The 27212-nt window shown below is 28.0% G+C and overlaps 1 protein-coding gene across 2 annotated transcripts; it reads right to left on the bottom strand.

Annotated features, from left to right (window-relative positions):
- Positions 1-206: 206 nt before the first annotated feature.
- Positions 207-25214, bottom strand: LOC107457442 (C-type lectin lectoxin-Lio2). Of its 2 annotated transcripts, XR_011636163.1 has the most exons (7): positions 24921-25214; positions 12684-12762; positions 11489-11661; positions 7365-7617; positions 4665-4919; positions 1174-3174; positions 207-472 (listed from the first exon to the last, which is right to left on the bottom strand). XR_011636163.1 is itself a non-coding variant. In XM_043046700.2 (6 exons), exons 1-6 carry the CDS (start codon positions 24921-24923, stop codon positions 3041-3043), a joined length of 897 nt encoding a protein of 298 aa, XP_042902634.1. In that variant the 5' UTR covers positions 24924-25060; the 3' UTR covers positions 2170-3040. The 2 variants fall into 2 exon arrangements, 1 of the variants encoding a protein (XP_042902634.1); XM_043046700.2 differs by lacking the exons at positions 207-472; positions 12684-12762 and adding an exon at positions 15880-15958 and having other exon boundaries at positions 2170-3174; positions 24921-25060.
- Between the last annotated feature and the right edge of the window lie 1998 nt (positions 25215-27212).

Below are 27212 nucleotides of genomic sequence, written 5' to 3' on the forward strand. Positions count from 1 at the left end.
TAAGGATATATATATATAATGTGTATTATCTATTTACACAATAAAAAACATTAAACACTAATTTTGTATTTCTGTAATTGCAATTACTACGTAGATGTGACTATTAAAATAAATTTTTACTTACAATTCAGAAACCCCTCTTTTTAATAGTGGTTTGTAAATTATAATAAAAAGGAAATGAATTACATAGCAAATGAATTACAATGTATAAATAAGTATAGATTTATTTGATACAAAAATAAATTTGATATGTTTTTTGAGTTATAAAAAACGGTATTTTATAAAAAAATTGTGATTATTTTCCTTCGACATATTATTTTAACATGTCTGTTGATATTTGACTACGTATTTGAATTAATGACATAATAAATTAGTTCGAAGTTCTGTGGTTTTCTGGGTAATCTTCACATTCCGATAAATGCAGATTTCAGGAACTTTCTTCAAATCACAAACTAAAAGAAACAGTCAAGATCTGAAACAAATCGAAAAAAAAAGTATTTAAATCTGTTTCGAATCATTTAACAAAGAAGTTTTGTATACTAATCAAATTTTTTTAGTTAAGTTAATATATCTTCAATTGAATTTCATTAATCATTAGTATTTTTATCAGGTCAAAGATAAAACAAACTGATAAAATATCAAACGACATTGGTCGATAGTCATGCTAATATTTTTATCATAAATATCTGAAAACAACATAAATAAAAAAATATGTTTTTCCATTTTCCGTAACATATCATTTGTATTTGTCATAAGCTAACTGAAAACTCCAGCGCTTTGGAAATGTCACATTTTACAATGTACCAGGCTGATATGAAAAATCGTCAGTATTTTTTAATCTATCTTTTATGCTTATTAAGATCATCCTATATGTCCTTATGTTAAGTAGGAAATGTTCCAAGAATTGCTCAATCATATTGAATTAGCTTAGGTTCATTACAATAAACTCAAAATAAGGCTACTTTCATTAAGCCTACTTATTGCAAGTTATCTAAAATAAATCCTAAGAATTGAACAATGAATGATATCCTTTATAATTAGTTTAAGGCTTATTACAGTGTGGGCGCATTCCAAAATGACGACGGCTGGTCTTATTACACAATTAGCTAACACGAAACATACACTAACACGTTTTATTTAAAGATATCAACATAATATTAAACTGCACTATACCTCTTGGTTACCATGAATTTTAAAGGATTCAAATCTTTCTTGTAGGCACCATATAACAGCTCAACATCAAATAAAACATATTTCTATGATGCTGGAATTTCTTCTTATCAGTATTTCTTACTTCTGAATCTTGCTAGTTAAGGAAATAATCACGTAGCATTTTTACGTGATGAAATTAGCATTAAAAAATAAACATGTAATGCATATTTTATAAATAAACAAAAATGTAAAGGAAAAGTTATTTTATAGCAAATACAAAATAATTATGGTGTCATAAGTATAATAAAGATTTTACGAAAGGGGAAAAATAAAAATTAGAGAAAATACCACAAAATCTCAATAAATCGACTTTTCTCTTCAAGGGTGAGAAACTGAAATATATAAACGTATGAATGAAATAATGTCTTTAGAAATATAAATTAGCTGTCATGATGATATTAATAACAATATATATCATTTAAGATAAACAAATAATTGCAAAACAATAGCTACAAAATAATAAGCAAATTAACTACAGTCATAAAAGCATATGACGGGAAAAATAGCAAAACATTTATGCCAAATAAAAATGCTTAAAATGCTATAAAATATAATACACTTTGAAATTATTGACCATTGTAATTTTTAATGTAATCCAGTAAAATTATACTATTTCTTCGAAAAAATAAATACCCCAGATTTTTTTCCCCATGGAAAACTTTGTTATGTCTTCATAAATTATGCATGAAAACTCTCTTACATTTCTCCCGTTTTGAAGGGAAATGGGTGTGGTTTGAAGGTTAGAATTGAATTTCTATTATCCAGATAAATAAGGCATTGTTCCTGATGCTTTTTTTCCCACGTATGATAGAATAAGAGTAATAACGAGATGACTGGACCAATAGTTTAGAAGTTATAAGAGTTTAATATACAAGAAGTACAAATTTGTACCTGTCTCTCTTTGCTCATTTGATATATCTATCTAAGCAAGTGAGAAATTGTTTTCTATGCAACTGATTTTTATGCTAATTTAAATGAGAATACAGGAGTATATACGATTCATACAATACACGAGTCTTTAGAAACAATAGTTCAAAAAAAATTTGTTCAAAATAGAACCAATAACTCAAAATATTTGAATTATTTTAAAATAAATTTAGTTTAAAGAGTAAATAAATATCATGAATTTGTGGACGATTCAGTCTGATATTGTTTATACGAAAATTCATCCGAGTTAAAGAAATTTTTCACGGGTTAATGAAAAATGTAAGTTGGGTTATTTAAATTTATTTACTTGAGTTACGTATATTACATATTTGAAGGACTTGGGGAAATATAGTGATAAGACGTGGAAATAAAGTGATTTCAAAATTATTATTTCTTTAACATTGAAAAAAGTATATTACGCAATTAATAGAAATTCAGCATTTTAAAGGAAGATGTAATAGGTTATAACCTATATCTTAAAACCATCAAAAATATCTTTATTCATGAAAGTCTAGTTTAGTTTTTACATTGAGAAAATAAATAAAGATATATGATATTTCTTGCGATTTGAGTAAGGTATTTCTTGCAAAACTTTCCCGAGTGAAATGAAAGGGCTATAATTTTCACATAATTAACCCCGTTTATTTTTGATTATAATAAAAAGATAAAATAAATATAAGTAAAAGGATAAAATAAACATAAATAAAAAAAAATGGACATTTCAAATTAAAGTTATGGTTATGTCACTTGCATTATTTATTTACTTAATAATTTATTGTATATTTTAATTATTTATTTTCTATAAATTAGATTATAGTAAAAAAAAGCAGTGAAACTCAAGCTAGCTTTATGAAATATGTTTTAAACATAATAATAATGTATAAATAGATATAAAATTTTTTTAAAAATCACCATCGCCACTGAAGCAATTCATTATCTTTTCTTCATCTCCAACTTTTGTGACATATGTACTCGGACTTGAAAAGCCCAATTGAGAGAGATCCTCACAAGAATCTGCAGTTTCTTTATAGTGAGCTAAATGACAAAAAAAGGTAAATGTTTTAAAAAAAGTCTATCTTCTGAAAAAAGAAAAGATAAAGGGAATTTTTTAAAAATTATTAAAGCTTAAATTTTAATCTAAAGATTTTTAAAGCTTCATCTAATAACTCATAGGTTATTGCATGAGTTATAATAACAGCTTGGAAGTTTAAACAATAAATACTGTAGAACATGCATCAATGATTCATTAAAAAATGTAAACCAATAAAAAATATTTCAAGTAATTGTTAAGTAGGAATGTGATTTACTAATGGGGTGTACCTGGGCAATACAAGTATTTCGTAATAATCACCTTTAATGTACATTTTTAGAATCTTTGTGAAAAATGAAATTGAAACACATGTATTGGGGGTCTCAAATTATCATATATGAGCTATTCATAAATAAGACGTTATCGATATACATATATATATATATAATGCTCATATATATAATGTTCATATATAAGAAGAAAAAAAAACTTTATCAAAATCAGTCTAATTAACAACTAGGAAGGCAAGATTAAAAACATTAGAACTAGTTTGACTATCTCATGAAACATGAAGGAAACTTAAATCGAAACTGATAATCGCATTTTACTTCTCTTTCTCGATTCTTTCCGTTATCAAATTTATTTTAACGTTCTTAATCTCATCTTTCCTGTCACTGATTTATAAAGTTTTTATGACGTTTCTGTAGTATTAAATTGCGATTTCAATCTATATATTTTTCGAATTTTTATTAAAAACGATTCTATAAAAATATATTAAGGACAATGATTAAAGAACATCATGCACTTGTAATAAATGAGTTTGATAAGAAAGACAGGTGCTGCACGGACAGGTGTTTTCTTGCTGTTGGTTCACTGTGCTGAACTTGAAAGACAATCCTCAACAGATGAAATTACTGTTATTATTACTTTACATTTTTAGTGTTTTTATCCCTCAAATATTCACCATGAAATTTGTCCCAATTAAGATTAATTGAAGTTTGGGTTTGGTTCAAAATTACAAAACTTTGGAGTTGAATAGGTACTAACCTATTCAACTCCAATAATAAAGACGATAAACAAAACATGGAAAGAAATAAAGTGCTTGGCCAGTAAAAGGGTAAAATGGAGAATGCTATGCTCCCTATGAATCATGGGAAGCATAAAGCATAGCATATGCTACTAATACTTACGAGGCATAAGTAGACATACATAAGAGGTTTTAGTAAGTATGACCTATGCCCACTATGAAGGACAATGCTTGGTTCATAATGATTGCACCACACTTAATGATTGCATCATACTTAATGATAGCATATATATAGTGATTGCAGTTCTTTAACATGAATACCTCGCATCTCAGTCGTTTTATTGATACGAAAAATAATTAGCAGTTATTGACAATTATATCAGTGATTATTATTAAATATGAAAAAGAAAAAAACTCACGATATAGCGTGAATAACCACAAGATATTATTTAAATGAAGCATACTTACTTAGATTGTAAATGGTTATGAAGTCTTTATTTCCACAGTGTTGGTTCCCACAATTTCCACTGCATTGTAATCGATTGGCATTTGCAAATGATTTCAAGTTGTCTTCTCCTAGGCAAAAACATTTGTCTGGAATAATACCAGCTAAAGTAAACCCTAAACCTCGACAATGCTCCAAACATTCTGTGACACTAATACCTTTCTTATCTAAAATGTCTTTTGGTGGTGGTTTGCCCTTGAAGCAATTCATAGAGCCCTCTGAAATATTAAATTACCATATAAAAGGAAAATTAAGTTCATAACGAAGAAATATTTTTAAAATCAATAAGTAAGTAAAAAAGTAAACATTGGGATTTTTACTTTCAACTTTTTTTATTTACCCAAATCGTTAAAAGTTTTGATATTGAGGAAGTTAAAAAAACATTAGATAAAAAAGTATGGTTTGTTGTCTTTTTTCAGGACATAAGTTATCTATTTTTATCAAAATCAGTCACAAAGATTGCTTACAGGTGGCACTGCTGGCCGGAAAAATTATAAATCCATGTCCGCCTGGATGTAAGAATTGCTCGGGAATCTGTTAATTTTATCCTCAGACTTCATTACGTTGTTGGTTATTTCGAAAATAATGTTTTAAAGTCAGATGTGTGCGTTGAGAAATTTTTTTGTTTTTGCTAGTTTTAAAACTTGGCGAGAAAAAAAAAGTCTCCTAGTGAAAATTGATTCCTTAAGCAAACCGTCGTTAACTTAAATCACGTTGTGTTTTTTAAATTGATTTTTAAAGTTATCGATCCTTTTTGGGACATCCGGTGTTATTAAAAAGACCTAAAACTATATGAAGTAACTCTTGAGTTACCAGGTCTTGAATAGTATCCAGAGTATAGGCAAGCCTACCTAATGATACTTTATTTTGTTCCATTAAATTTTTAATGAGGAATAACTTTACGGAAAGGTCAGACGAAATGTTTAACATAATATTTCCTCAAGTTTTACACTGTCGTTTCAATCGGAAATTATTAAAATATATACCAAAAGCAACTAAACTTAATTAATTTCCAATTCTTTTTTAGGTTTCGAAAATTATTTTTTTTTAACCTGCTATAAAATAGGTATTGATAAGAAACTATAAAATAGGTACACGCTGATAGATTTAAGCGTTTAGGTATAAAATAAAATCACAAGGAGTAAAAAGTATACGTGTTTCAAATCATTGCAAGTAAGATAAAGTTGCATAAATTAAAACTAAGATATCAATTTGTGATCAATTAAGAAATAAATAAATAATGATTTTTTAAACAAAAATGTGTCAATAAATGATTTGCTGCAGAAATTATAAGTGAAAACCCTATTTCATTTCATTACAAAATATTTGGACTAGCATTTTTTTTTAATAAAGTAAAACAATCTAAATTAAGCACAAATAAAAAAAAATATTCACGTTATTTTGTTTTATTCATGCGTAGATCCTAATCTCATTTGAAAAACTTTTTATTTTTATGGTTTAATGTTTTTAAATAGACATAATTTAAAGGTAGATCAAACAGGAAATTATTGAAGAAATTAATCGTTATTATTCGTCAGGTCTCCCAAGAACGACAAATGACTTAAAAATTTAATTAAAGAAAAAATAAAAAACACAAGAAGACAGAAATAACTGTTTGCTGTACCAATGCTCTGTTCAGGAAGTTACATATATTTTCCCACAACTTTCAATATAAGTAATATTATAAAGTTTATCAACAGATGGTACTGATAACTGATAAGAAATAAATTAGTTGAATGTTTTTACATTCAGTAGAATGTTTTATAGTTTTTTTAAGTCAACAGAGCGAACTTTCTGCGAAATTCAAGTGTGACTTGGCGAGAATAAACTTAGTGGTTTTCTTAGCTGAATGCGGTAAACCTAACAATTCTATTTTATTTCTTTTTTATTTAATTAGTTTTCAAACAATGCATAATTTTTTACATCTGGTATAATAAAAAATTGGCGTTCCTATTTAAAACTAGCACCAATTTAAAAAACACAATGTTTACTTATATTTAAAATGGTTTAGTTACAACATAAACAGATTCGCCTAAAATTGTTGAAGAGCCGCGGTGGCTCAGGGGATAGAGTGCTCTTTTCCCAATGAGGTGACCCGGGTTTGAATCCCAGCGATGGCTGGTTGATATGAATTCTACTCCCGGCTCGCACCGACCATGGAGCTGGCGAAAATATCCTCAGTGTTAGAAGGATCATTTAGAGTCTTCTTGCCCGCCAGGCTAACCATGGGAGGTAACCACGAAGACAAATTTCTCCCAGTACTTGATCCAAGACTTTCCTTGTCTTCTGGGTTGGGTTTCAAAATTATAAAACTATGGAGTTGAACATAAATAGTCGTAGTCGGCTGTTCAAAGACGGTTATAAAAAAATAAAATTGTTGAACAACTTATCTAAAGTAACGAAGAAAGTAAATGAAGAAAAAAAAAGCGACAAATGGTAAAAATTTATGAAAAGTTTAATTTCGTTTACTAAAAAACAAGAAATTTAGTAAATGGGCAGAATTGAAATGGGCAGCTCAGCAATTCAGGTAAACGATTAGTCAAGTAGACACTTGAAACTCTCCAGCAATTTGTAAAATGTTTACTTTTGTCTACTAGTAAAGAATAAAACTAGTAAGAGCTGAAAATACAGAGCAATTAATAAAGAAAATATTATTTCCTTACGATCATCTAACTCTTTTCTACAAATGAAGAGGCCTCGGTTGGTACAAACTTCATCTCTCCACATGAACCCATTACTCCCATCTAACATTGCACATCGTTCGTAAACTGAATTAGGTTGAGAATTCATCCAATTACGAAACCCAGAGACGCTTCCATCTAACCACCGCCAAGCTTTCATGTCGTCTGCGTCATACTGATACAGTCCAATAAACCATCGAACTCTTTGATACGATGAACCCATACCTTGTACTGTCTAGAAAATAATAAGAAAATTTATATAAAATTCAAGGTTTTTGTAGTTAGAATGAGTTTAATTAAAAAAAAAAAACAATCAACAATCAAACAAACAACAAATCAGCTGTAACGTTATTAAACTTTTAAATTGAACTATTCGAATCAAATGAGCCGTGGTAGCCTAGCTATTAGAGAATCGGAATAATCCAGTGGGGTCGAGGTGCGATCCTTGAAACCACTAATACCCACCGAGTACATGTGTTTTTAAGATCCGTGGTATCGAAAGTCCTGTAGTCTGTCTCTGAGCAGTACCATGGGTACAGAGATTTGGAGGAAATTCCTTCCCCTTTAGATCTATGTCTAAATTGAGAAAGAAACCTCACAAATGAGTGGTGGTNTTCTGTGCCTTAAAGTAAATGAAATTCAAAAATACTATATCGCGATACATCGCTATATCGCGATGCAAAACTGACGATATATCACGATATATAATTTCTAATATCGCCCAGTCCTAGTGGTGGTGCCATTTATCCGTAGAGTTCTGAGCTAAGACGTACTTTTACTCTTGCGGTGCTCTCTTGTCAAACGAAAGGCGCACATTCCGGGCTTAATTCGTAAATGGCCGATGGCTGGAGAGCTTAACTTGTCTTAGTGTTATTAGAAACAACAACCGTTCAAATTGCACTGTAGTATCGTGCAATAAAATATAAGAAGTATGACATTACTCACCAACTAAGAACCGTATTAAGGTTGCAGCAAATTTGAACGATGTTATGGTTCAACGCAGATTAAATTTTTTTAACAGTGTAAGAAATAAACTCTTTTTGTTTGTTTATAAACTGATTCAACAACTCCTTGATTCGTAGATTCACTTGATAAGATGATTTACTTTTGTACCAATGTATTAAATTAACTAATACGCAAATTAATTGATTCGCTGGTTCATTGATTTTTTTCTTTCGTTTTTTTATACCTTTATTCATTTACTTTATCAAAGCAGTCATTGAATGCGTTAAAATATGATTAAGAGAACTAATATAAACAACTATATTTAATAATATACATTATAGAAGAGATCTTTGAAAACTAGATTTTTTTTCTACAAGTTCCCTTTTAAAGTTATTTTTTATTTTAAGAAAAACTTGATTAAAGAGTGGAATAGAAAAAAAAAGATTTTCAATCGTAATGAAACTCTTAGGTGGTCCTTAATATTCAAAAATAGCTTCATGAGATTAAGGTTAATTAAAACTTAAATGTGTCATTTATTTAACTTTTTCGGATTGACTGGGTATTTATCTCTGTTACCTTTTCTTTTCGCTTTCGACGTTTCTTCGGAAGTGAGTTTTTAGTGGTTTTTTCGCAAGTGGTATTTTTGACTCATTTCAGAGCTTAACTGAATTCAGAAACAGGAAGCATAAGAAATGTCTATTAAGAAGGGAAATATTTTTAAACATTAAAATAGAGCAGTAATATATAAAAAAAATATCAATAAAATTTTTTGTTGTTATTTTTGTTAAAATTACAATTCAAATTTAAATTTGCTTATTATGTTAAACAGCAAAAAATAATGCTGCATAAAAAGTTTAAAAATATAAGAAATGAATTAACTGCTCGTCACAATATGTAAATCAAAAGAATAACTTTGGCGAAGGTAGATGTATTTCTTAATTTGATTTCTTTTTATTAAAGTGCATTGAAACAAATTTGTGTAGTATTTTGCCAATTTCTTAGCAGACTTCAAAAATATATTCAGCTATTAAACGAATATAATTTAAACCAATAACAGGTATTGAAAATATTGATGATTTTTTTCTGATACAATTTGCGAGCAATGATTAGTTCCCGTAAATATTTCTTGTGAAGTTCAATTACACTTTTTAATTGATAGATATTATGCGAGGGATTTTATAGTAGGTAAGGGAACTAATTGCAGATCGAGTAGTCAAAAGTCTAAGCTAGCAAGCTTCTTAAGACAAGGGGATACCAATTTATGAAATCCTAGTCACTCGAAGAGGTTTTAGTATTTGCATTTTTGGAGTGTTTCAAATGGAGTCACCGTACAAATTTATTTAACAAATTTTCTTACTTATACGTTTGACTACTCGATCGGGAATTAGTTCCCTTACCTACAATAAAATCCCTTCCATAATATTTATTATCTATCGAGTAGTCATATGTCTAAGTTAGCAAACTTGTCAAAGAATTTGGGTATCGATATATGGAATTCTGGTATCTAAAAAAATTTAAATATTGCATTTTTGGAGTGTTTCAAGTGAAGTCACCGAGCAAATTTATTTGACAATGTGTTAGAATTTCAAGAGAAAAATTAAAGTGAATTCAACAACATATACATAGCTTGAATTTTTATTCAAAAATTATGGTAGATTAATTGGCTGTAGTCTGTCTCTCCAGTTAACCGTTAAGGACTAAGGTTAAGAAATTTTTTTAGCTTTACCGTTTGGGAACCATTTGTAAATGATATTACAAAATGGTATGGTAAGAAATAGGGAATGCTAAACTATAAGGATTTGTAACCATTTATAACTCCATGATTTTAATCCGTACTAATGAAATTTAACCCGGCATGGGAGTTAAGTCATGTTAAGATTTTTGTTAGATAAAGGACAAAAAGTTAGGTTGTTTTTTGTTAAATTAGGTTTAATTAGTAAATCTGGTGATCCCATCTGCCTTTCTACCGTGAGAGATAAGAAATACTAGACCTTTTCGTTAAGCGTTTCTTTGGTGCTGGCATCTATGCGTTAATGAGAGTTTCGTATTCTAATGCTCCAGGGTCACCAATTGAAACTGGAAACATGTGTTAGAAGAATAGAAGGAATATTTTGGTGCTGGAATTCGAACCGCCGTTCAGTCAACCAATGAGATTGACAGATCAGCCCTCTCGCTAGGGTATGCATCTAACTTAGTTGAAACAGATAAAAAGTCTGGTTGTTTTAACCGTAATATATTAATGAACAATTTCCTCACAGTTAACAGTTTAAATAACTTATTTTTTGTGGTTATTTCATTGTTTTGGTTCAATGTGGTAAAACTACAATTAAATAAATTGCTTTTTAAATCATTTTTTTTTCGAGAAATTTCTAACAGTGCATCTGATTTAGAGACCAATTTATTCTTAACATACGGTATTATAAAACCTAAAATAAATTATCTTTATTTAAATTTTTAATTTATTTATTACAATATTTTTTAAAGAATAGTTTCTTTAATTATATTCACATTTTTCGAAATTAACTCACATTTTTCAAATTAGAGAGAGCAGCAAACAGAGGATGATATTATTGATTAGTTGAAATAGTCTCGCTTTATCTGAAATTCATTACAAACACAGGCTATTTACCTTATGATTCGTCCATGCACTGTCAAGTACTAGCGAAAACATAGGGTTTTGGGTGGGTATTTGATAATTTGCTCCAGGACTGTATTTGTGGATTAAATAATGAGAATAATTTTTAATCAGTCTAATCTCAAATTTTTTAAGCAGTTTTCTCTTTACTTATTTATTTTTTTAAAGATGGGTTTGAATTGTTTAGTATTATTCACACGAGCTTTTTTTCTTTTTTTAAAATTTTTTTGCAGAAGTTATCTGTTTTAAAACTGGTATATCACATAAATTGAATTTTACTTGCTTTTTTAGTACGTGGAATGCAATTTATTAACATATACTAGTTCTGTATGGTTATACTACTTTCTTATTTTAAAATAAATTATCGCAATATAAGAAACTTATTACTTATTGAAATTGTATCATAAATGCAATTTATTAACATATACTAGTTCCTTATGGTTATACTGCTTTCTTATTTTAAAATAAATTATCGCAATATAAAAAACTTATTACTTATTGAAATAGTATCATAAATGCATCTTACTTTAATAATAAAACCATTTTCAGATGGATTTCTGATACTTGCTAAAAATCCTCCTTGCTTATAACAAAAAGTTTGTGCTTCTTCATACTTTTGTCTGTTAGTGTCCGAAAACATAAAACATACATTTTTGAAGGTTCTCCAAGGTTTATCACATTTTTTCTTTTCAGCATTATCTGAAAAATAAGAAAGACGCGAAGAAAAATAATAAATTAATAAAATTAACGAATGTAAAACAAAGTTTAGTCGTTAGTAAATCATTTGAATTGATTTTATGAATATGATTTTTGCCGCTAGGTTGCTATAGTGGAGAAAGTCTTCATCTTTCAAAGCTTGGACTAGGCTACCCGTGGCAAAAGTTGAAAGTCTGATCGAATAAGATCGTATCTGATCGTTTGTTAGCTGCTCTAAATCAGCATTATACTCGGTGGCTTAATAGTCTGATAGTACACGCACTTTACGTGGTTGTGAGTATGTGAGTGTAGACTGAGTAGTTACTAACACAATCTGCTTTTTTGGTGTACGTTGTAGTAAGAGAGAGTATTGTTTTTATATCCCCTGTTAAAGAAATCCTCGACAATAACCCAATGATGTAGCATGCAGTACTAGTGTAACGTTAACTGTCAAATTAGCAGTTAGATTTTGTATTTATTGCGTAAGCAGTTCTGAAATTCAGAAAAATTAAAGGAATTAACTTCCGTTCAAGGGAAGTATAACAAGTTTAGTGACCTCCGGGTTTAATTATAGTAATAATTTATAACTGTTTGAAATTGAAATAATTTATTGTAATTAAGTTGAATTCAAATATGACTGACTATAATAAGCATCATAAAAAAATAAAATAATTTTAACTATCATATGCGTAATATCAAGCAAAAAAAGTAAGTCAAAGTGCCTTACCTCTTTCAGGACGGCATCGGTCCATTAAAGGTTAGCATTATCTTCAATCTTAGTTTTCAACCGTCATTAAAAAATTGTAAGTAACAAAGTCTTAAATCATTTCTGAGTTTGTTTAGTTATTCCCTGTTTAATACTGATAATAACAAAAACTACTCTAGCAATTTTCTATTTCTTTTGAACTAAGTATTTTTTAAAAATATCTTTAATTTAGTAAAAGAAAATTTAGTAGTAAAATATTATTTTCAAAATTCTTTATAAATATTAATAATATTAATAATAATTATATAATACTAATTACCTGCTCTTGGTATAAATATAAGAAACGTTACAAGAAGCAGCCATTTTTTCCGAGTAATTTGCCCGGTGTCTACTTCAATCTGAAAAATAAATAAATCAATAAATGAAATAAAGAATATATAACTACAGCATATGAAACTTATTCATTATTATGGATATATTTGTATTTCTTATAGGAAGAAAATAGGACTGTTTTAATTTTAAAACATAGTTTTTTTACAGTTATAGTTTTTTCCCCCCAGGTATAAACAATACGATAGAAATGCGTTGCACAATGCGTTGACATGCATAGAGATAGAATAAACCTTAATAAATTCAAAAATATTGATATAAAATAATAAAATAAATTAGGAAACTGCTTCTTAAAGTAAGTAGCAAACTAACGAAAAAAAATAATTCTGTTTTTGACAGACCGAATACAAAACGCGTAGGTTGAGGTATTTTAAGCGCTTTTTTTCTTAACGTTAATTTCGACAAGGCGCATGGTTGCTCGGAGAAAAAATTCTGATAAAATTACCGAACTGTATGGTAGTAAAATTTGTGGTAAAAAAAACAACAACTAATAATTGTGGTAATAAAAACCAAAATGTATGCTATTTACTGTAATGATTTACTGGAAATTTTGGCTTCCAAATTTAAAGTTATTTTTACCGCACAACTGAAAAGAAACTAATCATAACAACTGATTTAAATTTTGTATGTGAAATTTTGTAGTAAATAGTATTTCTCCCCAATCCTTATCTTTTTATTTCTTACTCGAAGAAAAAAATTCTGGTAAAATTACCTTATCGTAAAGTAATGACATTTCTGGTTAAATAAAAATCATAATTCTGGTAATAAAACCAAAATATACAGTATTTTAACCATTCAATTGATGATTTTTCCTTTCGCATGGGAAAGGTTGGTCGGAGGGTAAGATTTTCAAAATTATAGTTCTTATTACCATGTATTAAGTAAAAAGTACAAAACTGAAAAATAAATTTAATCCAATGAATGGTTTTTGTCCCATGCTTTAACGTATCATATCATGATGAAATTACCAAATTTTTATCACATATTATAAAACTATATTTTACTGTAAATTTTAACAAAATCATTGCCGAAGAGCTTCGGTAAAAATTACCTAGCTTCTTCCTGTTTCCATAAAGCCATAAATATAGTAAATTTTAGTTTTGACAATCTCTTTTTTCTTAGTGTGAACTCGCTGAATGATGCACTGCAACTGATGCAATTCTCTCACCCCTATCTACAATCATTTTAGAGGAAGGAACTCTAACTGAGCAGCTTTTCTTTAGGCAGTGCTGTAAGTGGTCTCATTTCTCTTGGACATATTCATTTTACTAAGCCTATATACTTTTTTTTTTGCTATTGCTGAAACGCTAGAACGTTAAGTGTGAGGAGATGAAATTTGGTAGGCATCGTATATGCTTTTTATATACTAAGTAATCTTTGAAGTTTCGGAAAATGTTTCTATTTTTTCAGATTATCACAATTGTGTTTTCTTTGTGGGCGTTTTTTAAAAACCTCTAAATCCATATTTAGAAATTTCTCATAAGTAATCAACATTTACATTTAGTATACATTTATTTTAATGTTTTTTTTTCACACATAAGTTTCGTGTTTTTTAGACAGAATTAAGAGAATTATTTCCTTGTAATTGTGTTAAGAAATAATTATTAATATTTTTCCTCTGGGTATAATTAAAAAATAATTACTTATGATTTTTTAAAATACATTTTTTTGTTCATTTGCTAAGGTAGAATAAAATAATTTTTATCAAATATCTGTAACAAAAGCATGTTTTTGTCAATGGAGTATTTATTTGTCGTCAAAAAGTGAACATTATACGAATTTTCAATATTATTTAAAACCGTGGCATTTTATTGAATACAAATGAATGAGTGACATAATTTTTGAAAACATTCATGCAAACTACCAAGTATTTGTTGACTTTGATGAAACATTTTATGTTATGCGCAGAAAGGAAAAAAGTTAATATGTTTTGTCATAATCGCCACTCATAAAAATGTGTTATAAAGATGAGAATATAATGCTGTTATTCTTCCAAATACTGTTCGTATTTTCTGCGTCACTTCTGCTTTTGTTGTTATATTTATCAATAGAAACAAATTTTTTTACTTTGCTTTGTTAAAATTGCACAGGGAATACTCTTGAACCATTACTGAACAACATAGTTCTTAGGTGACCACTTCGAAATCTTGATATAACCGTCTGATCCCGCCTACTGCCCTGAAGGGTCAGGTTGCCACCTGGGCGGTTGCACTGATACCAATGATGAACAGGAGGGGCCACAGGATCACGAAGCCTGTTAAAACGGGAGTGGAGCTCCGAGAAAGTCAGAGATGCCGAAGAATGCAGGGGCAGATCAGTTCCGCTCTTAGCCAAGGAGTCTGCAATCTCATTACCCTCAACATCGACATGAGATGGGATCCATTGCAAGTGTATATTATGGGAGAAAGAAAGGGTCTTCAGCTTGTTTAAAATTGAAACTCNTTGGTGTACTTTGTAGTAAGGGAGAGTATTGTTTTTGTATTCTTTGTTAAAGAAATCCTCGACAATAATCCAACGATGTAGTATGCAGTACTAGTGTAACGTTAACTGGCAAATTAGTTGTTAGATTTTGTATTTATTGCTTAAGCAGTTCTGAAATTTAGACAAATTAGGGGAATTAGCCTCCGTTTAAGGGAAGTATTACAAGTTTAATGACCTCTGGGTTTAATTACAGTAATAATTTATAATTGTTTGAAATTGAAATAATTTATTATAATTAAGTTAAATTCAAATTTAACTGACTATAATAAGTATGATAAAAATAATAAAATGATTTTAACTATCATATGTAATATTAAGAAAAAAAAGTAAGTAAAAGTGCCTTACCGCTTTCAGGACGGCATCGGCCCATTAAGGGTTAACATTATCTTCAATCTTAGTTTTCAACTGTCATTAAAAAATTATCCGGAACAAAGTCTTAAATAATTTCTCAGTTTGTTTAGTTATTCCTTGTTTAATACTGATAATAATAAAAACTACTCTAGCAATTTTCTATTTCTTTTGAACTAAAGTATTTTTAAAAAAAATCTTTAATTTAGTAAAAGAAAATTTAGTAGTAAAATATTATTTTTAAAATTCTTTATAAATATTAATACTATTAATAATAATTATATAATATTAATTACCTGCTTTTGGTATAAATATAAGAAACGTTACAAGAAGCAGCCATTTTTTCCGAGTAATTTGCCCGGTGTCTACTTCAATCTGAAAAAATAAATAAATAAATGAAATAAAGAATATATAACTACAGCATATAAAACTTATTCATTATTATGGATATATTTGTATTTCTTATAGGAAGAAAATAGGACTGTTTTAATGTTAAAATATAGTTTTTTTATAGTTATAGTTTATAGTTATAGTTTTTTTCCCCAGGTATACGCAATACCATAGAAATACGTTGCATAATGTGTTGACATGCATAGAGATAGAATAAACCTTAATAAATTTAAATATATTGAAATAAAATAATAAAATAAATTAACAAACTGCTTTCTTAAAGAAAGTAGCAAACTAGAAAAAAAATGAAAATAATTCTGTTTTTGACAGATCGAATACAAAATGCGTAGGTTGAAGTGTTTTAAGCGCTTTTTTTCCTTAACGTTAATTTCAACAAGGTGCATGTTTGCTCGGAGGAAAAAATTCTGTTTAAATTACCGACATGTATGGTAATGAAAGTTTCGGTAAAAAAAAAGAAAAAAAAAAACAACAACTCATAATTCTGGTAATAAAAACCAAAATGTATGCTATTTACTGTAATGATTTACAGTAAATTTTGGCTTCCAAAATTAAAGTTATTTTTACCACACAACTGAAAAGAAACTAATCATAACAACTGATTTAAATTTTACATGTGAAATTTTGTAACAAATGATATTTCTCCCCATTTCTTATCTTTTTACTTCTTACACGAAGAAAAAAAAAATTCTGATAAAATTACCTTATCGTAAAGTAATAACATTTCTGGTTAAAAAATCATAATTCTGATAATAAAACCAAAATATACAGTATTTTAACCACTCAATTGATGATTTTTCCATTCGCATGGGAAAGGTTTGTCGGAGATTATGATTTTCAAAATTATAGTTCTTATACTTAATAAAAAGTACAAAACTGAAAAATAAATTTAATCCAATGAGTGGTTTTTGTGCCATGCTTTAAGGTATCATGATGAAATTACCAAATTTTTATCACATATTATAAAACTATATTTTATTGTAAATTTTAACAAAATCATTACCGACGAGCTTCAGTAAGAATTACCTAGCTTCTTCATGTTTCCATAAAGCCATAAATGTAGTAAATTTTAGTTTTGACAATCTCTTTTTTCTTAGTGTGAACTCGCTGAGTGATCCACTGCAACTGATGCAATTTTCTCACCCCTATCTAGAATCATTTTAGAGGAAGAAACTCTAACTGAGCAGCTTTTCTTTAGGTGCCGCTGTAAGTGGTCTCATTTCTCTTGGACATATTCATTTTACTAAGCCTATATACTTTTTTTTTGCTATTGCTGAAGCGTTAGAACGTTAAGTGCGAGAAAATGAAATTTGGTAGGCATTGTATATGCTTTGTATATACTAAGTAATCTTTGAAGTTTCGGAAAATGTTTCTATTGTTTCAGATTATCACAATTGTGTTCTCTTTGTGGGCGTTTTTTAAAAACCTCTAAATCCATATTTAGAAATTTCTCAAAAGTTATCAACATTTACATTTAGTATACATTTATTTTAATGTTTTTTTTCACTCATAAGTTTTGTGTCTTTTAGACAGAATTAAGAGAATTATTTCCTTGTAATTGCGTTAAGAAATAATCTAATATATATAATTCTCTCACGTGGCTCCCAAATTTTGGCTGTATTTCTTTTCCACCGGTGGCAACGTTTGCTTTATTTTGTTTACGTTACTATTTCGTTTACACGGCGAATCGACCAATGATTGCCGCTAAAAATGTCACATGCCAAATCTAGATGAGGTGACTCAACATATAGCGCTTTTGAAAACGGAAACTGAAATAACCAGACAGCATCAGCTGCGGCAATTTCATACTATTAAGCTAGGCAGAAGTGAGTAGTCCTTGTCGATAGATCTCTATTTTAGTATGTTGTCGAAAGCGCTTTTTTTCACGAATTTATATATTACGAATTTATTTGACGATTTTTGATTTATACCACGAATTATACTATAGCACATTTCTAATAGGTTTAACGAATTACCTGTCATTTATTTGAATTCAAATTTATTTTAATGACCTAATATTTACTAAAAAGATGTAATTTTTTTTAAAAAAAAGTTTTTATATGGATTTGAATGATTGTTTTGAATTCTTAGAATTTTGTGCATTTCCAATGTACCTAAGTTAGTAGCCAGCGAAGCGAGCTTGGTTTGCGAAGCAAACCATATAAGATTGCGTAGCAATTTTCGGGGTTGGCGAGCGTTAGCGAGCAGGGGGCGCAGCCCACTAGTTATTAATATTTTTCCTTTGGGTATAATTAAAAAATAGAATTCCTTATAATTTTTTAAATGCATTTTTTTGTTGGTTCGTTAAAATAAAATAAAATAATTTTTACCACATATCTGTAAGAAAAAGCATGTTTTTGTTAATGAAGTATTTATTTGTTGCCAAAAAGTGGACATTATACGAATTTTCAATAATATTTAGAACCGTGGCATGTTATTGAAATGAGTGAGTGACATAATTTTTGAAAGCATTCATGCAAACTATTAAGTATTTATTGACTTTGATGAAACATTTTATGTTATGCGCAGAAAGGAAAAAAAGTTAATATGTGGTGTCATAATCGCCACTCATAAAAATTTGTTATAAAGATGAGAATATAATGCCGTTATTCTTCCAAACACTGTTCGTATTTTCTGCGTCACTTCTGCTTTAACTGTTATATTTATCAATAGAAACAAATTTTTTTACTTTGCTTTGTTAAAATTGCAATCCATGTCAGAATATTACAACTTCAATGTTATAGTTATTACATAATTGACTTTGAAATTTGAAGGTGCAAGAGTATTTTTGAAATTTTTGAAAATTTTAACACAACTTTTCCAACACAATACAATTTTCCAAAATGTCTGCACTGTCAAAAGCTCCGGATCAAATTCCGGTAAAAAGTACCGGCACTCAGACTGTTGGTACTTTTTACCGTAAAATCTATTTTTACCGGAACATGTTACGGAACAAAAAATCAGTTATTGAGTAAATTTTAGAGTAATAATTATCGTAAATTTACTGAATTTTTATATTTAAGCAAATATTAAGGTAAAAACAGGATTTTACGATAAAAATGGATTTTTCAGGGTGAAAATGGATTTTGCAATAAAGAATTTTTGGAATAATGCACCCAAAGTATCTATATTTTATACCATAATTTGATCCCAAATTCTTTACAGTATACTGAATACATTATTACAAGAAATAAGCCAGTTATAATTTTATTATTTACGCTATGAACCGAACTTTTTTTTTTTATCGGCAATGTCTTATTTCTCTCTCCTTATTAACATAGGTTTACTAATCAATTGCATGATAATTAATGCATAGGTCATAGCATACAGAAGGGCGTAATGTTTAAAATCTTTTTTTACCAAGCTGCATAAAAACCTAATAAGAAAAATCAAATGGAAAGTACGTGTGAAAATTGTACAAGACTTTTTTTCTCTCCTTTTCATGTTTTATTTTTATTTTTCAAATATTGTTTTGATTTCTTCCATTTCATATATATTCTTCATATTTGTATACACTCTAATTAATACTCAAATTAAGCAAAATAATATCTATTTAAAGCAAAACTATGTTCAGTATTTTGTTGTGGAATTGAAAAAAAAAACAAAAAACAAACAAACAAACAAACAACGTAAGTACTTTACGATAAATTACGAGAGAAACATTTGACAACTATTTTCTTTCCCTTGCATATACTATATCAACACTAAAATATTATTTCAGAAAACTGAAAAGAAAATTGACTTTTTAAAAAAATGTTTGAAATGATTAACTTGTTATACAAACATGCCAAAAATATAAAAATCATTATTTTGAATTTTTTGTTGCTTGCGTTGATTTTTACATTGCATGGCATTATTAGGGTAAAGTTGCTGTCGTTGGGTTTTCGATATTGATTTTGTGTATGCCTACGCAATTATCACTTTCCCTACTACGCATACCTTGGCCTATTCATTGTAATTATAAAATTTTGAGTATACGTTGAAAAAATAAATATAAATGTCATTGAACTTAATGAAAGAAACCTGTCACCTTCATTGGGCCAAATCATTTCTAGGAATTTTTCTTTATTAAAGTATGTTTAAAAAATATATTATTAATAATGGAAAGTGTTTAAAAAATATATAATCAACCTCTGTTACTTATGAGTGAAAGCATAATTGCACCATTTTTTTGAGAGATTACAAATATTTCAAGATTTCCGATGTGTGATTATATGATCTAAGAGAAATGAATTAGATTATTATACAAGTTAGATTCAGTTACCCTATATTTGTTATTACATATTAATAAACAGCGGCATTTTTTTCATTTTTCTCAAAATGTTATCCTGGTGAATGTTTCTCTGGTCGGGTCACCAGCTGATTAATAGCAACCGAGCTGGTTTATTAATAAGTCGTCAGTTATTGATGACCGACACTTCACTTTCAGTTTAGACCGTATATCGATGGCTGACCGTATAAAATATGATATAGAACTAAAACAGTTATATTGTTTTTAGCAATTACTGAAAATTTATTTAATATTTTATTTTTTATTTATTTTAACACGTAGTTTTTATTTATTTAATATTAATTTACTTAGTTTAATAATAATTTACCTTGTCAAATAATAATTTATTTGTTAAATAATAATTTACTTAATAATAATTTACTTAGTTAAAATTTATTTAATACTTAGTTTTTATTTATTTTAATCTGTTAGTAGTGCACGTTGTATTGCTATACCACAATAAGAGCATGGCTAAGCAGCGTGCTTGGTCTGCCGCAGATTTCCTTAAAAATACGCTTAGCGATTAACGCGTTAAAAACAACTAGATATCGGCATCGAATATGTTCGTAAAATCTTTCACATAGTAAACAACTATTGTTTACTTTTTTAAATTACAGTATGGCTGAAAAACGCTGATTAAACGCAGTTTTAAGTATTATACGTAACATTTAAAACGCTATTAAAATTTTAGTGACATTCAATTTGTTTACATTCAAAATATTAAGAAGAGCATAAAATTCTTGTAATGGAAATTCGCTTGAGGATCAATTAACTCACAGTCAAGCTGGTGTTTTTAAACTTTATTAAATATTATATAGTAAATTTTGAATACGGTAAGTGATATGGTTTTGTCACCTCCCGAAAAAAATCAATATACTGCATTAAAGGAAGCACTCGCACTCATTGCTCATTTAAGTGATTCCGAAAGTGCTCAGCTAAAAAAACTCTTCTCCGAACTAGATCTTGGCGATAAGCTCCCTAGTCAGTTGCTATGTGAAATGCGGAATTTAGCGATGGGTAAAGTAAATGAAAATGTTTTAAAACCGCTTTGGTTACTTCAATTGCCGCAGCAAGTTCAAGCCATTTTAGCTGTCAGCACTGAAGCTCTTGATAAACTGGCTGAAATGGGCGATAAAATTTTAGAAACTTGGGGCAGGTACCAGTGCGTTGGCTGCCTATAGAAATTCAGAAGAGACTAAATCAGAAAGTCTGAATTTATCAACAATATTAAAATGCAATTCTAAAATGTAAGAATTAAAGTTGTAGTAAAAACAAACTTAAAGTTCATAAATAATTATAAAAATAATTTATGCAGAATATGATGAGTAACGTCACGTCGCTTCATACTAAGCAGTCAGCAGAAAGTGCCTGTTTCCAATAACTACAAAATAATGGTGGTAAACAAACGAAAAAATCCAGCCCATTGATAGCAAGGTTATCTCGTATTATTTCGAAACACATTTTTTATTTTTGAACTTTGATTAAGTATGTTAAAAATTGCCTTAACATCATTAATTTAAAAAAGCTTCTATTTGTAGTGCTTAACTTTGATCAAAATTCGCAATGATCAAAATTTTCGTTAAATATAAGTTATGGTAATTCTACAAGCTATTGGTGTGGATAGAAAAAATAAAATTCTAGCTAAGAAGAATAAGACGTTAAATTTAGATTGCTGTGGTTCACATATTGTGGCTCACATATTCCAGAAGAATGTATTATTATATTATTATAACCGTCGTTGAGCAACTGACACAATTTTTTCGGTTTACGGCTACTAATGTTCAACTCCGTAGTCTTGTAATTTTAAACCCAATTCAGAAGACAAGGGAACCCCTGGATCAAATATTGGGGGACATTTGATTTCGTGGAGGACTTTTGATGGATCTGCGAGGAATTAAAATAAATTATAATTTATTTCACAAAATACATTTTTGTCTTTATTGCGCACGGCATCCTTAAATAATTAATATCTATGCATTTCATTGAGCTAAAATAATAATAATAAAAAAATAACCAAACGTTTATAACGAATTTCTTAAATTCAGGTGGGAACTTGCAACTCCAGAAGAAATAAAGGGATTATGCTTAACCATCTGATTTTTAAATCGGGCTTAATTGGATGCATGTAAGTAACGTCGCGAGTGTCAAACTTGATTCATTTCTGAAACAACAAATGTCACGATTTACCTGCTATGACGTTATTTGCTGGTAGACAATTAAATACGATAAAAGAAAACAGTGAAATCATCAGTTAAAATTAGTAGTTAGTTTTTTGCCATAGTAGAAACCGTTTGGACTAGTGTTACCATTTTGCAGCGCATTGGAAGAAAAAAAAACATGTTGCCTTTGTATATATTTTAACAATAGAGAGAAAACCCTTTATATATTTCACTGAAAATTTTTCAAAATAAATAAATAAATTCGTGTGCTTGTTGGTGAGATAGCTTAAAAATATCAACGAAAGATTGCCAACTCAAAATATATGCTTTTAGAATCCTTGTCTAAAATAAAATAAAAAAGTATGAATGTTAAGGGTTACAAACTAAAATTTAATCGAGTGAAAAATAAAAACCCAATCAAGATCTAATAATTCACTACTGAGTAATGTGAGATTGAAAATTTCAAAATTTGTTTGATTGCTGAAAGAAGCAGAGAAGAATTTGATTAGTTTTAAGTTTCATTGGGTAGATAAAATCAAGCTGTTTTTTTTTTATCCTGCATTCCTCAGCAGTGATTTCATAACGTTTTTGTTTTTCCTCGTTTGAATTCTAATTTGAGATCCCCGTTGTGCATTTTTTTTTTAAACTTTTATTTTCAGCAAGGATTCTAAAGAATTTTATTAAGAGTGATGATTATTGAACATCTAGTATTTAAACTGTCTTAAGCTTGTTAGAGTAAGCATTTTCCAGCAATCTGAGATTTCAAGAACCTAATATGAAAAGTTCCATGCAAGTTGATGAATAAACAAGGACACGTATTATACACAAAAATTAGTTGTTTATTATTTTCTATTATTCTTATAAATGATTCTACCTATACAGTTAGTGGTAAAATTTATATTAACACAGGCATTAATAATTTGTTGCGTTTGCAAATTTTTAAAACAGTTTGTTAAAAACGTTATGGGTCATTAAATACTAGATTCGATTCTTTTAATATAATATGAAAACCGTAGATGATTATTTCTGTATAATTCTTAACTTTTTTAAGAAAAATGACTTATGATAGAACTTAGAACTGATTTCCATTATTTTATTTTTCAAAATTATAAAAAGCTATGAGTGTTTCATAATGAAGTCATAAAGTTATTTCTAATTTAATCATAGTTCATTTTAATTATCAGCAAATAGAAACTTTTTTCTAAAGTTCAATTGAAGTTATTAGTTTATTTTTTTTACACATTCATTACATTTTTGAGAAATTGATTAAATTTCGTTATTTTATTTTAATTTAAAACAGATATATTAAGATTTTGTGTAGAAATTTCAAAAGATATTTTTAAAATTTTTGAAACGATTCAAAAATTTTTTAACATATACAAGTGCATTAACTATTATATTATTTATTACGTAGTATTTAACAAAGTAATTTAGGCACTATTTCTTAAAAATGTGACTAAATATTACAACAATTTTAACTTGGTTTTATTTAGCAATTATTTGCTGAAGTTTTTGAAGTTTAATTATTATTAATTAATCATTAAGTCAACAGTAGACCATTAAAATGAGTTTTTGCTATTTTTGATGCTAGGTAATGCTTTTCTGAGTCAGTTATGTATATACATTAAGTTATGCTTTTTAACTAATGAATCTTAATAAAATTAAAATGTAACTAATTTAACTACAACTGATTCAAAAAGTCAACCACTAATTTTTAAAAAATAATTTCAAATTTTGAAAATATTTAATCATGGATAAGTTCACATAAAATACTTTTGAAAATATTGCTTTTCATAAGAAGTAGATAAAAATAGGTTTAGATAGATAAGGTTAGATAAAAATAGAAAAAGTAAAATAACATTTCTTATATTTATATAGGAAAAGATATAAAATGCTCTTATTTAAATACTTAACATTTCAAACTATAAGCGTTGAAATAATTTTCGGTAACATTTATTCTAGACATTATCTGTGACATTAAAACTGAATTAAAAGTGCGGGAGACATTTTTAATTATACGCTGATTAACAAGAATATTAATTAATATTTCAATATTTCTTATGATACGTGGTATACATTGTAAAAATTACAGTAAAAAGTACCGACCACCACACTTACTTTTTACCGTAAAATCCATTTTTATGGGGAACATATTACGGAACAAAAAATTTATATACTGTAATTTTTTAAGTAATAATTGCCATAAAGTGACTAAATCGCTCTAATTAAATAAATTTTATTGCAAAAATTACGGTATAATATTTTACGATAAAAATGGATTTTACGGATTATTCACCTGTACTTTATACCGTAATTTGATTACTTTTGAATTAATTGAATTTTTTTACAATGTATGAGGTATAGTTTACTCTAAAGAATTATGTTTCTATTATTTATACGTTCAGTAAAATATTAAAAAAATCATTTTTAAGACATTTTAAATATCCCTTGTCCCCTTAAGTAGTTAGGTTTTTAGGCATGGAGGCAAATTCACACTTACCATTGGATTTAGAGAATGCTACTTTAATATTAGCATCAAAGAATAATTGTAAATATTAAGTTGTACAGTATAGCGCTCATTTGTATCTCATCAGCTAAACAAGCTTATGATAAGATAGTTGGGATATAAATCCATCACAATTATAAAAAGTTGTGCAGAGCTTGGTTCTTCATAGCCTTTTTATATCCAGATAGCAATCGAACTAATTTTACATTTATATACCCTTTTAACTTGATTAAAAACATTGATTTTCGTCACGGCTTTTGACTTTGCTATGAAGCTTTTAAGCACAACACAGTTTAGTATCCAAGCAACGTATAACTAATATCTTCTTTGTGGATATTTTTTGTGAATTTTAAAAGCTGTTTCGGTATGCTGAAGGTAATTAACATGAAATATTTATGATATAATCTAGTTCTGACCATTTTGTATGAAAGATAATGGATTGGAAAATCATTAATCAATACCAGACAAATTATATAAATTAAAATAATTTATTTATTCGTTGTTATTTTCTTAAGGATATATAAACATTTTTTAGTATATAAATAATTGCATACTAATTTAGAGCATTTTACAAATTAAAAAAAACTAATATAATAAAAGAAGGAAAAAAGGAAAATAAATTATACTACGGGATAAATTATACATAGTTAGAAATAATTATAATATTGAATTTAAATATTCACTACTAAAATAACAAATCACAATAAAATAAGTAAAATTTACTCCTTATAGAGATATTGAGGAGCTGAAACTATTATAGATATAGTTATTTGTATTACAATAGTTCAGTGTTTAAAAGGTATTTTGTACAGTTACGCAATAAAGAAATTTGGTGTATAATTGCCATCATTTTTGGGGTTGAAGTAAACTAAATGTATTTTTAAGTTCAGAAACTCTAATTATCGTGCAAATAAGTGTATTAAATTGACAAAGTAACAATTAATTGAAAAAATGAGTGAAAATGTATTATTAAACATGTGCTTATTTTTTAAACGATTTTTTTTCAATAAAGCTATGAGTTGATTCTAATGCGCATGAAAGTATGTGTTGTCAGTAAATAAACATAACATAACATGAACATAACATAATAAACATAAAATGAATGAATGAATAAATAAATAAATAAAACTATATCAGTGAAAAGTTAAATAAAAAATGTTTACATTATATAATATGTAAATGATTAGAACATATAAGCACAATTAAAAATTTTAGTTCATCACAACAACATAAATGGTGACAACTATACATAAACATTTTTACTGTGTACAAAATTTTTAAACATGCTAAGACTAATATTTTATTTATTATGTTAGCAATTGGCACGTACTTTCTTAATTTAGTCACGAATAAAGCAAAACAATGTTAAAAAAGCTCTAATAAAGGCACAAAAATGAAATTATAGTATCAACAAAAGTACAAATAAAGGAACATATTTGAATTTTTATATGTTCTTAAATCACGCTGTATTTATATTGCATCAACGTATTGCATATTTACATTGTATTGCTTTTGCACACGTAGTTCCAACTATACCCTATCCCTATTCGTTTAACTTAATCATGCGTTTCAGTTTTCTGTCAAAAGAATTTGATTTGATTCTTTCATTTCTTAACATTAGGGTAATTTTTAACGTATTGTAACATAATGATGCAATGATAGAAAGTTTAGAATGTGTTGAACTATTGTATAATATCGTAATCAGCTGCAATCTTAATTTGGTAAAAAGTTGAACCATATTATTGTAGTTTTTAAACTTGATTTCGTCTTCCTTTTAAAATTCTGGATCAGATTCCGATTAAGTTTGATTTTAAGGTAAAAAGTATGAGTGCCGATACTTTTTACCGAAAAATCCATTTTTAGCGGAACATGTTAAGGAACAAAGAGTCTGATATATCCTAATTTTTACAGTATAATTACCGTAAAATCATTGAGCCACTCTAATTACATTGATACTACTGTTAAATGACAGTTAAATATTTTACGGTAAAATGGTTTTCGCGTCTAAAGGGGTTTTATGGTCAAATGGAATTTATGGATTATGTATTCAAATGCTGTTACTTCGAATCGTAATTTGATTCGAAATTTTTTTACAGTGTAGGAAATAAGTTAGTTATATTGAAATATTTTATAAACTTTATTGGATACTTTAAAAAGCGTTAGATTAAACCATGTTTCTACAAAAGCACCGTTGTATCCAGCACTACATAAATCGTGTTTCAATCTGGCACTACCTAAAATTTTTTACGACATTACATGATACTACGGTTTGTGATACTCATATAA

This window comes from Parasteatoda tepidariorum, chromosome 2 (assembly GCF_043381705.1).
Source record: "Parasteatoda tepidariorum isolate YZ-2023 chromosome 2, CAS_Ptep_4.0, whole genome shotgun sequence".
Classification (NCBI taxonomy): Eukaryota; Metazoa; Arthropoda; class Arachnida; order Araneae; family Theridiidae; genus Parasteatoda; species Parasteatoda tepidariorum.

What these genes read in the sequence shown, in the direction of transcription:
- LOC107457442 (XM_043046700.2), bottom strand. An exon ending in TATATTTATACCAAAAGCAG is followed by an intron (nt 11,662 to 15,879) that starts GTAATTAATATT and finishes CTTATTTTTCAG; the next exon opens with ATAATGCTGAAAAGAAAAAA. An exon ending in CATAACCATTTACAATCTAA is followed by an intron (nt 3,175 to 4,664) that starts GTAAGTATGCTT and finishes TTTGTCATTTAG; the next exon opens with CTCACTATAAAGAAACTGCA.